At 38.2% G+C, this 12,531-nt stretch overlaps 1 protein-coding gene across 4 annotated transcripts; it reads right to left on the bottom strand.

Moving 5' to 3' along the window:
• Positions 1–5,256: 5,256 nt before the first annotated feature.
• On the bottom strand, positions 5,257–11,228 carry LOC146380379 (Golgi reassembly-stacking protein 1-like). 4 transcript variants are annotated; one of them, XM_084939390.1, is made up of 9 exons: positions 11,008–11,228; positions 10,384–10,464; positions 9,607–9,810; positions 8,800–8,886; positions 8,557–8,687; positions 8,312–8,456; positions 7,836–7,947; positions 7,622–7,744; positions 5,257–6,235 (listed from the first exon to the last, which is right to left on the bottom strand). In XM_084939390.1, exons 1-9 carry the CDS (start codon positions 11,071–11,073, stop codon positions 5,967–5,969), a joined length of 1,218 nt encoding a protein of 405 aa, XP_084795516.1. In that variant the 5' UTR covers positions 11,074–11,228; the 3' UTR covers positions 5,257–5,966. The 4 variants fall into 4 exon arrangements, with proteins under 4 accessions (XP_084795516.1, XP_084795519.1, XP_084795517.1 ...); XM_084939393.1 differs by having other exon boundaries at positions 5,257–6,199; XM_084939391.1 differs by having other exon boundaries at positions 8,318–8,456.
• Between the last annotated feature and the right edge of the window lie 1,303 nt (positions 11,229–12,531).

The following is a 12,531-nucleotide window of genomic DNA, read 5'->3' as shown; positions in this document are numbered from 1 at the left end:
GCACTGACAGAGAGCTTCTGGAATAGTCTTCCACTGTCAGTGAGGGAAAGTACAAGTATCCCAATCTTTAAGAGTCACTTAAAAGGGTGGCTGAGGGACACACAAACATGTGATCATATTTAATAATCATGCTTTATACTGAAGGTGAAAAAGAGTTAGTGTATTAAAAAAAGGGAATCAACTATTAGTATAATGGGTCAGTGCAATATCAGGACAGTCAGGGCATGTGCAATACTGGGGTTTGTGCAATATAATTGATGTGTTTCCGTTATTGTCATCTATATTGTCCTCTGTTGTCCACTCTTCTTGTCATTTGTTCTAGTATAATGTAATCACTGTTTTTGTCCTTGTCACATGATCTGTAAATAGTGTCTCTGTATGTTTTTATTAACTTGTGTTTAACACCAACGTGCCAGAGGGTCTGCAGATGGAAATTAGCAAAAGGCTATAATCTGGCATATTTACATTTGTTAAAATGTTCATTAATATGTATTGCCCCTCTTTCTAAATAAAATAAATAAATAAACATGCTATGAATAAAATATGATTGTATTCATAGTTTGTATCCAAATCAGGACAGATGTGACCTCTGATCTCACTTTTAGATTTCACATCTGCCTTTCAGGTTGACACGAAAATGTGTCATGAAAAGCTGCCTAGTTAGTTAAAAATATACTGTGGTATAACATTATTATGTAAAAAGCTTATTGTTATTCACAAATAAATGCCTAAATAAATTATCCATTTTGTGGTGTGAATTACAGTAACAGGTTATAACATGTATGTTTCTGAATAAGCTTTTTTTTGGGAAAACAAAACAAACTTCTTCAAAAAGTTTTTTTTTTTAAATTAAGCATTTAAATGAACTGTACTAAACAATGAAAGGAATGCTACACACATAGCATATCCATGTGTATAAATAATAATAATTATGTCGAGCATGTTAAAAACTGGTTTCAACAGAGAAAATTACACAAACCTGCATTTTTGCTTGTTTTTACTGCACTATCACCACCTCTAACTTCTAAAAACTACGTGTTACAATAACAAAGAGAAAAATGAATGAAAAATTAACATATACAGAGTTTTACAGTGAACTGTCTTGGAGGAGGTTTGTGCTCTCGTAGTGCTTCTTGGCTATAATATGATAATAATGTCTAAGCTCATTTTTTAAAATTTGCTTTAATTTTGCAGGAATGGTTAGCACTCTAATGAAGTGAATGAAGATGGTGACCGTACTATTACACCTGCACTTTTGTTTTGAGCTTCGTGTAGCCGCACAGAGCTGTGAGCATGTCTGTGGAATTCAGCAGAAAAACAGTGAAACTGACAATTCTTTAAAACAGCTATTTTATTTTTTTCTGACTAACAACCTCCTGTGTTCATGTGACTAATAACTGTCATTTCTCAGAAACAAGGTAGAAGTACGGGGCTGGTGGTAAAATTCCACAAAAGTTCTTAAAACCAAAAACATAGGGGATGTTATGACTCATAACATCCCCTATGTTATGAGTCATACATAAGGGATGTTAGGGTTTCTTATTGCTACTTCTTTTTGCTGACATGATTTTTCTCTCTAACACTCACTGTTTTCATTTTCACTAGCATTATATGCTGTAATATGCAACAATAAGCCAGTTGATTTTGTCCTACTTTCCTTTGCTTGTGTTTCAGGGCAGCAAAGACTCATGCTGAGCTAAATCTAGTGCACATAAACTGGGAAAATATCACAAGTGAAATATTTTGACTTTTGGTGCAATATGGCAGCTTTTTTTTAATTTGCACACACATCTCTTTGCAATCACCCTGGTCTCATTCAAAAGGTGTGAAATGCTGCCGATTGTCAAAACCACCAGTGTCTCAAAATTATTCCACGCGTGGTTTCCTGTGGCAATGGTGTTAGGACGAATTCTCACAGGTTTCTCACTCCCAGCTAAACCCCCCTCACATTTAAACCCACTGGGTTAAAAAAACAAAAATAATCATCATCATTAAAAATAAATAAATCAATAAAATAAATAATAAAAATAAAACTGTAAAAAGTATTTAAAAATAATATACAAAAAATAAAATATATAATAAAAAAATACATTTTAAAAAGTATTTACAAAAATTGATATAAATCATTTTTAAAACTGGGTAAATGTTATTTTTCTATAGGCCAGATAACATTGTGTTCCTAAACCAATCTTGTAGTTTTCAGTGCCCAGGCTTATCTAAATAGTGCCTACATTTAATTAGCGAGTGAAAGTGGAATACAAGTGAAAACAAACAGGGCACAAATCACTGGTACCTGACCGAAAAACCTGTGACTTTCTCCAACAACCACCAACAAACAGTCTTTCTCCCTTTCCAATAAGAACGAGGGCTCCTCTACATAGCCTCATGTGTATCTCTGAGATACCAGTGGCAGCAGATGATGCCTTAGGATTCAGTTAAGTTCAATTCCCTTTTGTTTATACAGAGCCAAATCATAGCAACAGTCACCTGACGTCACCCTACAATAACAGAGAGAAAAAGGATGGGAACATATCGTGGGACGATCAGCAGTTTTAAAGGGCAGAATTCAAGCTCACATGCAGTTTAGTGTATATGGACGTCTTGTTTCCTTGAAGGAAAGAGCCACTGTTTGAAGTTGTTATAATTGATCATGTTTACCCAGTGATGAAACATTTCTGTCCTGAGGGGAGTGGTCTCTTCAATGGGTTGACTGAATGGTTCGATCAGAATGCAAATGGTGCGGCTAATATGGTACGGCTTTTGTAGCCCCGCAGTTAAACACCTTTAAGAGAGTTTGGACCGATGAGATAGATGGCATTTTCCATCACCAGCATATAATGAGGGGATTGTGTAGAAGAAGGGTGTTCAACCCTTCTAGTAAAATTCCAGGGATTTGAAAAATCAATTCCAAAGTGCATTAAAGGAGATTTGGCGTGACATGACACCTAACTGGGGCAGTATACTGGATTTTCTTCTGCATGTAGTTATTGTACCTTGATTTAACCAAACTACTTTCCACTTCTCCCCAAAAAGTATAGCCTCTTAGTCAGTTTTCTACAGTACACATCAAAGACTGGTATATACACAGTGCAGGCTAAAGTTGAAATATAACCCACTTGTTTATAGAAGATTGCTTTCCGTCCAAAGGGCTAAAGTATGTGTGGAACAACAATTTACAAGCAAATCTACGGTAATGTTTACTGGAAGCAATTCTAATCTCCTGCTCAATTAGAAGCATAAAGCCAGTCGATAATGACGGCAAGAGGTGGAAACAACTTCCTAATGAATTCAGACCCCTCAGAGTGACAGTCCCCTTGCATGAATGAATGTAATTACAGCCTGTACATTGGTGGTCTGACACACAGGCACTTTCCAGGATTATTCCCAGGCTCTGAGAGAACACACTGTGAAGAACACCGCATGATGCATGTATGCAAATACACCTCGCAGCACTTCCAAATATAGTCTCCATCCCGACAAAATATTTGTGATTAGGGTGGGAAGGTGCTGAAAGCAGAAAATAGAAGTTGACGACCGTGTTCGTGGTGTGGATTTGTGACCACACGTGAACAGAAAAGCAGCCGTTTTTAGTATTTAATCTTTATTTTTTACATTAAGAAGTCACTATATTGCTACACTTTATTTTATATCCCTTGAACATCCACACATCCAAATCTGACCTACTTCATGTGACAGCGCCGCACATTAACCGAGCCACAGGAACAGCATTATGTGGAGACGTGTGACTAACGTGCGTGCACCAATTGTATGTTCACTCTCTTCCCCCTTGTATTTATACCTTTTTCATCCTTTCCTTCCATCCATCCTTCCCTGTAGTTATTCTGTTTCACAATTTGTCATGCTGCAACGATAGGCTGAGGCAACGGGCACTATGCTGGTGCCTGTGAGCCGAGCCTCTTAGGGGTTGAGATAAAGTTAAGCTGACGTGTGGGTTCAGCTGCGTCACAGCGTCCTTTGAAACAGTCTCAGGGAAAAAAAAAAAAAAGGAAAAAAGGAAGGGAAGGCATGTTCCTCCAGAGGTGGCACCTCCTTACACTCCTCCTGGCATGCAGCTGCTGGCTTTTGCCTTGGGCTGCTTGATCTAACCTCAAATAGAAGAGAAGAAATAGCATATCTCCCCCTCCTGAGTGAGCCTTACAATGGACACCCGCAAACACCATCCAACCCTGCACTTAAAACGTGCTGATTTGACAAGTCTGACATTTCTGAGAAATGTCCACATTGCTGCTATTAAATCTCCAACAGCAGCTGGATCCAAAGCCACCAAGTTAATTCCTATTTATATAAGAAATACAACAGATTCACAGGTGTGCCAGAGGAAAGCTTCCTTAGGAACGCCATTCCAGCTCTCATTCTGGGGAGAAAAAAAAAAGACAAATCCATCTCCTTCTCATCTTTCTTCCCCCCACGCATAGTCTTTTCTTTCCCTTCATGCCCATCCCCCTCTTCAGCTGAGGATTGGAGTGCCCTGGTAAATAATTGAGGCATATTCCCTGTCTGCTACTGTAGCTTCCCCCTAATGCTTATTTATTTACATTTTTTCTTTTGGCATACTTCCAAAGAATATTTGGTTGTCCTGATCTAGGAATAAAAAGTGATGAAAATAAATTGTGCTTTGTTTTCTGATCAATAGCTTCTGGAGCCCACATATGATCACACACGGATTGCTGGATATAGGATCAGTTTAAAAAAATGGAAATAATGGACTACATAACCATTCAAGTTCACATCAGTAAATTTCTATTGTTTAATATCCAAAACCTCAAACTATTTCTTTTCCAGCTAAATAGGTTCCTGAAACTGACCAGGTATTTGTTCATGGCAAGACTGGATTATCCAAATTCAATATGAAGAGGAATGCAGCTGGATCAAACAACAAATATAAATAATTCCTGCATAATTCTAAGAACGAGATATGATTTATTAAAATAAAAGTTCAGAAACATCTTATGACTCATTGAATATATGAAAATGTGCAATCTGATTGGACAGAATTTTAGGAGCTGCAAGGGGAGATAAACTGGCGCTAGCTCAGTGGAGATGTATCATGAGGTGTTTGCTGACATCTGCTGCCTCAAAATATGAACTCCGCTGGGTGGACATGACTCATATTAGACACAGGAAATATCAGTAATATGTGTGAGCTGGCAATATAATGACATTTTGATTTAACAACAGCATGGACCTCCCCGCCCCAATAAAGAAAGAGCAGAAACCAAAACAGACTCACGGAGGTTCATCTTGAACATATATTTATAAATATCTGTATATTTTCAATTCTTCCATACAAATCAGAGACATGATCTAACTAAAATCGATTAAAAGAGAAGAAACAGAAAACAATCAGAGAGCTGCGTCACACACGGCCCACTCATTCACATTAGACAGAAGATTTTGACCAAGATTAAAGGCAAAAAGGCTTAAACAGGAAACGCCTGAGATTAAATCCTTCTGTATGAGTACCCACGAGAAAGTAAAAACAAACTTTAATTAAAACCTCTTTTTTAAAAAAAGGAAAAAAAGTCCAGGTGTGACACTTAAGTCAAACATCATTAATCTACAGTGTTTGTACTGTGTTACAGTGGTTATTGTAAGAGCAACAAGGTAAGGGTAATTATTATTTTTTACCTTGGACTTTTAATGTGCACACCAGGATGGTTTTAAGCAGCATGACAGCTTAACTAAGGCTTCATCTTGTTTGACGTTGAAACATACAGTACGCCTAAACTACAGAATACATTCATGTTGTATTAACTGTATGCATTCCTAGAATTTCAAGTTAACATAAATGTGCAATTTAGCATGCAGCAGTGGCACTGGTATGCAAACGCAATTCTTTTACAAAAACAAACAAAAAAAACAGCCCCAGTGATAACAGCTTACAATCATTAACGGTAGCTTTTCTGTAACATGGTGTGCTCTTGAATATTCTTTATGAAAGTCAGCTAACTGCCTGGCCCAGCAGGCTCAAACATCTCTTCGCTCACAACCTCAACTGAGCTTAAGGGCTCAGAGTTAGTATCTGGTACCTTGGGGATTGTTGTGATACTCGGGTTTTCGGTGGTAATTTTGAGGCCAGCCATGTCTTTAGCAGTCTCTCTGATAGGAGAAGTGCTGGCAGTCAGGTCTATACCGGGCTTCTGCTCAGGTTCCTGGATGTCTGGTTCTCCTTGCTTGTCTGGAAATGGAGGTCTTTGGTCAAAAGATGAATAATCTAATAAAAAAAAACAAACAAACAAACAAACAAACAAACAAACAAACAAACATAATACAATATTGTTAAGGTTATGGATGGTGAAACCATGGGAAATTGCTCAACTTCCTTGGTCTGTAAGGAGATATTTAACAATAATTAAGATAAAATCTCCTGAGCATCCTTTTATGACTTTTGTACTTCAATAGATTACATAACCAAAGCTCAGACTGCTGCATTTCAGACCGTGACCACTGATGGAAAGGACTGACCTGCACCTACTGTTTAAAATGCTAACTGAGTTCTTGATAACTGATATCACATGGAAATCAGTGCATTTAGACCCATAGACATGGTCAATATGCTCAAGTTCAAGCTCTGCATCAGAATGAAGAAGAAAGGTGATTTAAATGACTCTCTGTAAAAAGGGAAAATACCCAGTGAGCATCACTTCTCTGGCTGAAAATGCCTTGTTGATGCCAGATGTCAGAGGAGAATATTTAAAGTGCTTCAAGGTGACAGGAAGGCAACAGCAACTCAAATAACAACTTGTTACAACCATCGTATGCAGAAGAGCATCTGTGAATGTACAACGTGTCAAACTTCGAAGGCCACTCTTGTCAGCTAAGAATGGGAAACTGAACCTACAATTCACACAGGCTCATCAAAACTGTACAATAGAGGTTTTGAAAAATATTGTCTGGTCTGATGAGTTTCCACTTCTGCTGTGACATTCGGCTGGTTGGGTCAGAATCTGTAGCAAACAACATGAAAGCTTGGATCCATTTTGCCTTGTATCAATGGTTCATGCTGCTGGTGGTGGTGGTGATGTGACGGTGGGGAAATTTCTTGGCACGCTTTGGGCTCGTTAGTATCAGTACAGTACCCTCGCCTTCTGATGGCTGCTTCTGAGACGATAACGCGCCATTCCAGTCATCTTAAACTCCCTTCTTGAACATGACAATAAGTTTATTTTAGTGAAATGGCTTCCCCAGTCACCAGATCTTAGTCGAATGGACTTCACAATTCTGCAACAACTGTGTGACGCTGTCATGTCAATATGAACCAAAACCTCCTTGTTGAATATCTGCCATGAAGAATTAAAAATGTTCTCAAGGTAAAATGGGGTCCAATCCATTACCTAATGAAGTGTTCAGTATAGACCACTTTACCTGCTGTAAAACGTATATCTGTGAAAAAACACTTAACACGTTTGGCTGGAGTAGTTTTATTCTGCAGGAAAAGAGACTAATGCAAAACCACTGCATTAAATGGCTCCTTAACTGAGAGGCGTGTCAACAATAGCTGGTTTTAATCGTGCTTATTTTTCTTCTCAATCGGGATGCCATCATAAACACGTAATTGCTCTATTTAGCCACACAATTTAATCACGTATGAAGTACTTACCCAAGCTACTCTGATCACCTGAGTCATCTCCATAATTAGCAAACATGGAGCTGCTGCCTTCCTCATTAGTGGAAACAGTGGCTGATAAATCTGAAGTCGTTGCATCGAGTATGGTGAAAGCATCTGAAATAAGTACAAAGCAAATGCCCATTATTCCGTGTGAAAATGCATAATGTGTCAAATGGATGAAAATGTCCTGAAGTGATCCTGTTACCTCGGTCTGGTGGCTGCTGAGTGGGTGAGATTAAAGACTGATCTTGCATGCTTTTCTCACTTTGATTCAGTGCTGCTTCGGTAGATGGGCTACATTCATCGGTAGAAGGCACCTAAGGAGAGAAAACTGGAGGTCACAAATACCTCGAGCAAGTTACAGTTAAAGGAGCAGTTTGTGGGATACAGTGACATCTAGTGGTGAGGTTGCAGATTGCAACAAAGTCAATACACCTTGCCTCACCTTCCGCTTCTAAAAATGTAAGTGAATACTAGGTCGTCACCCCCGACTGAAAAAAAAAAAAAAAAACTGAGCTAGTGTAGAAGGTGGATCCCGCCTGTAGTAGATATGTAGGGCTCATTTTAAGCCATAATTAAAAGATTATTATTTTTGTACTTCTTAACATAATCCCTTGCTACCAATAGACGCCATTACATCCTGCACAGCTTAATAAATAAGCAAGAATAAGATACAACAACCTTCACCTCAGTGTGCTCAGTTGCAACTACCTCTTCACTGCTGCCAGTGAGCACTGGTTGAAGAACATTTTTATTCTGGGCGTTAGGCTGAACTGGACGAGTTGGAATTCTGTGCAAGTATCCATAGCCGATCCCACAGCCTAAGCTAAAAAAATAGGAAGAAAAACCCACAAGTGTTGACATGGCAATATTTATCTACATGCTTTGATTTAAATAAAGATTTTTAAAAAAAAATCAATGCAAACCTTCCCTCGCCTCCCCACGCTCCGTTAGGAGTCACCACTACCTCTCGGCACTGATCCGTCTTAGTGTTGTACACCAAAAGCTTCAAAGGTTTCCCCTCGTTGGCTTCAATCAAAGAAAAGAAATCCTCGGACTGCAGACGTTTCACACGAAAATAAGGTTTTTGTTATTTCTTTTAATAATGTCTGCTAATTAAAACAATTATTTCTTATTTGGAATAAAAGGCAAAAGACAAGAAATCTTACATCTTGTAACACTTGGTCAGCTCCAACTATGAAGTCATTGTATGCATTCAGGCCTGCGAGAGCGGCGGGAGAATTTGGTTCCACTTCCTAAAATTTTTTTAAAAAATTCTAAAATCTACCAAAATTATTAACATTTGCAATTTTAAGGCCTTTGAACACAGAATGCAATGATTTTTCAGACTCACTTATTCTTAAGGCAACTGTTCAATTCAAATTTGCAGGATTTATTTTTTTTTATAGTTCGGATCAAGCTCGATTTTTCCTATTTTTCACATAGGAATAAACAGATCTGACCAATCAGACCACTGCATTTGGCAACAAGTGTGCTCATTGCTCAACGTATGCACCAGTACTGAATGTGCAATGATATAGAAATAGTAAAAATAATACTATTTTACCTCAGACAGACAGCCAGACACTGCTCCGGCTAAATCAGCTCTCTAAAATTATTTCTGTACAATTTTGCCAAAAAGAGAAAGCAGTCGAGATACAGCTTCAACTCCTGGATCAAACCAAGAAATTTTCCCTGCTGCTGTCCTCGCCTGAGAATTGGATGAACCCGGATTCTCACTTTCTTCTTTTTCTTGTTTAGAAACATCAGAATCAGCTCATCATTTCTTTCTTTCAACTTCATTTTTTCACACAAAGCAAGACTTTTGTTGTGTTTATGTGTTATACGGCAGGTTTGGATCCAAAAAAATCTGAATTTTAGCCATTTTTCCGCATACATTCGGTGTGCAAAGGCATTTAACCTACAGTAACCAGCAATGGGTGAAACCTGAGCGAAGACAGGTAGATTTAACTTACCAAGACATGCCACACATTCTCATTGGCTCCTTCAAAGCTGCAGAAGCGGACACTAGCCCCCAGCAAACCCTGACCGCCCCACATGTTACTGGGTGTCACCTCCAGCTCCCTCACACGCTGGGTTTTGGAGTTATACACTTCAAGTTTGACTGCTTTTTCCACATTTGCCTTCAGAAGATCCTTCAGCAGGTCGTTTTCCTTATTCTGGAGAAACAAAAGGAAAAAGGGCTACTCCAGCTGCAACTGTGCAGATGCGTTTTCTTTCATGAAAAAGAACATGAAATGTAATTACTGCCACTCTTCCAAATGAGGTTATTAATAAAGCACTGAAAAACACAGAGCTCTGGATTATCTCATAAAGGCAGTACCTCAAAATTATGGAAATCGGTGTTTGCCTGCTGTCTCCTACCTGCTGAGTACTTTGCTTTATATACAGAAAAATGGGTCTTGAAGATGGTTTCAAAACAGACTACAACTTGCTTTTGTCCTATGCAGTTGATTGAGATCTATAAATATGTTATTCAGCTTCATAACGCCTTTTAAAAGAAGTTTAGAATTTAAAAAGGTTTTAGTTTTTAGCATACTTTCAAATACAATTGAATATATGCCACATTCACAGCTACGTTGCACGGCTTTTTTGACATTTTCATTTTGTCCTCAACTCATCATTGTCAATTACAATTCATACCTGAAATGTCATTAAGACAGAAGAAGTCAATATTTGACTCCTAGTTACTCATTTTAACCAGGAGTGTAGTGACACAGGAGTCTACTCACAAGTCGGGCGTTTCCTATAGAGAGAATGAAGTCAAAGAAAGGCTCCAGACCAGCCTTCAGAGCAGGAGAGTCCTCTTGAACCTGAGAATAAAAGAAAATTACTTAAATAATTAAAAATATTAATAATAATTTAAAACACAGAACAGAAAACTTGACATTTGGTTTGACTGACAAACAGCACAGTGATATTATCGCCCCCCCCGTGTGTCAACCTACGATATTGCAGTGTCCAAAATTTGGGACTTCTCAATGAGACGAGGTACCGGCTTTCTCGCGCGGTTAATATGTTATATGCAACTTTGAAACGTACCATAACTAAAGAAAGTTTCTATAGTGACTGTTACACTATTCCATTTCCCAACAACGGCACGCGGGTTGGAAGTGTGCCAAATGCCACCTCATCATCAACATCATCATGGGCGGACACCATTCAAGCTGAGCTCACGAGTAACTACAGTTACACGACAACCTGTCAATTACAGTCAGGCTCTGCGTAGATAGATAAAGCAGCAATTATGGTTCAAAGCACAGTTAACAAGTCACTAAGCAAAAAATGTATGAAAAGTGAGCTATAGGGACTAACAAACCGCGTGACGTGTAACCTTGCACTACTTTCTAACGTACCCCGTGGACATGATATCCACAATTAGCTCCTCCGTCCGACAGTAACGAGCTCTGCGGTAGCCCCATTGCCTTCAGCAGTTACGTTTTACTAGTTCTGACTAAATGTCACTAAAGCAGACTTATTTCAGGAGTCATTACACTCCGCATACAAGCTAGCTAGCCAGCAGCTGAGATACGTTGACAGCAGGCGCTGAAGAGCCAGACAAAGCTTATAAATAATGATGACAGAAAAATCGACTTTCTCCTTCCCGAGTTTCATACCCGCAGCAAGCAAGCTGACTTCGATTAGCCGTCCTTTCTACGCGGTTGCTTAGCAAAACATAACGCCATGCTCATTCATAAAAAAAAAGCCAATTTCTGTTAAGTATTTAGATATTTTAGGCAATAAAAAAACAAAACAATAAATTACCGAATATATAAATAAATAAATATTTCATAGATTTGACAGTTACTTACCTTGCTTACTTACTTACCTTACTGCGCATGTCTGTGGGAAAAGTAATTAAAGTCAGATGTTCATACTTGTTCTTATTTAGATCTACCGTTGAATTTTAGTTAATTACTAAATTATTATTCATTAATTATTAATTAGGTTTCAAATGGAAAGCTTTTTTCGGTTTACATAAATATCTTTCAAGATGACAACATTTATGAAAACGAAATACTATTCTTATTCATATTATTCTCGCCCCTGCGGGCGGTCTGTCCTTCAAGTTCGGGTCCTGGGAGCTCGAGGGTCCTGCGCGCTTCAATATATATATATATCTATAGAGAGAGAGAGAGTATATTTTATTTAAGTCTCAAACAAAGAAAAAAGCATTTTTACAGTGAACCTCATGAACGATGCAATTAACTTTGTATGGCATCTTTCCTTTGAAGATGGAGAAGCCATTTATATATTTATTCTATCTTTAAATAAAAACGGCAACGTCGTGATGGTCAACATTGTTATCTCACAGACAGAAGGTCATGTGAGGTTGCATGCTTGTGGGCACTCTGGCTTCATAGTCCAAATACATGTATTGAGTTAGATCCATAGATGTGAATGTGACTGTTAATGGACGTCTGTATCTCTGTGATAGACTGATCCATTTAGGGTGTACTCTGCCTTTTGCTCCATAACAAGTGGGATAGGCTCTAATTCCCCTATGACCGAGAATTAGATAAGTAGAAGAAAAAGAACTCATGTATACACTTTTGTATACGGTAGTTATACTGTACATTTTTTTATTATAATGAATACACATGTGTATTTTTATTGAATTATGATTAAACTTTTCATTGAATATTCTGCTTTTGTCTGTTTTTGTGTTGAGTGTACAGTGTACAGACAGAAGGCAGTGGAACATTTTCTTCTTTGCCTTGGCTGTCGATCATTTCAGACTTTTATCTGCTGTAATATTTGTCTTGAATGCACACCTTTCACAGATGGTTTGGTCGACTCTGCCATCACTAGACAGCACCTGTTCTTTTCCCACCATGATAAAATAAATAAATTAATTAATTAATTAATAAAGTTCTGTT

The sequence above is a fragment of the Perissodus microlepis genome, chromosome 9 (assembly GCF_051167445.1).
Source record: "Perissodus microlepis isolate ML-2025 ecotype Zambia chromosome 9, ASM5116744v1, whole genome shotgun sequence".
Classification (NCBI taxonomy): Eukaryota; Metazoa; Chordata; class Actinopteri; order Cichliformes; family Cichlidae; genus Perissodus; species Perissodus microlepis.
The sequence above is the reverse complement of the archived record's forward strand: the minus strand, read 5'-3'. Positions and strand labels throughout refer to the sequence as shown.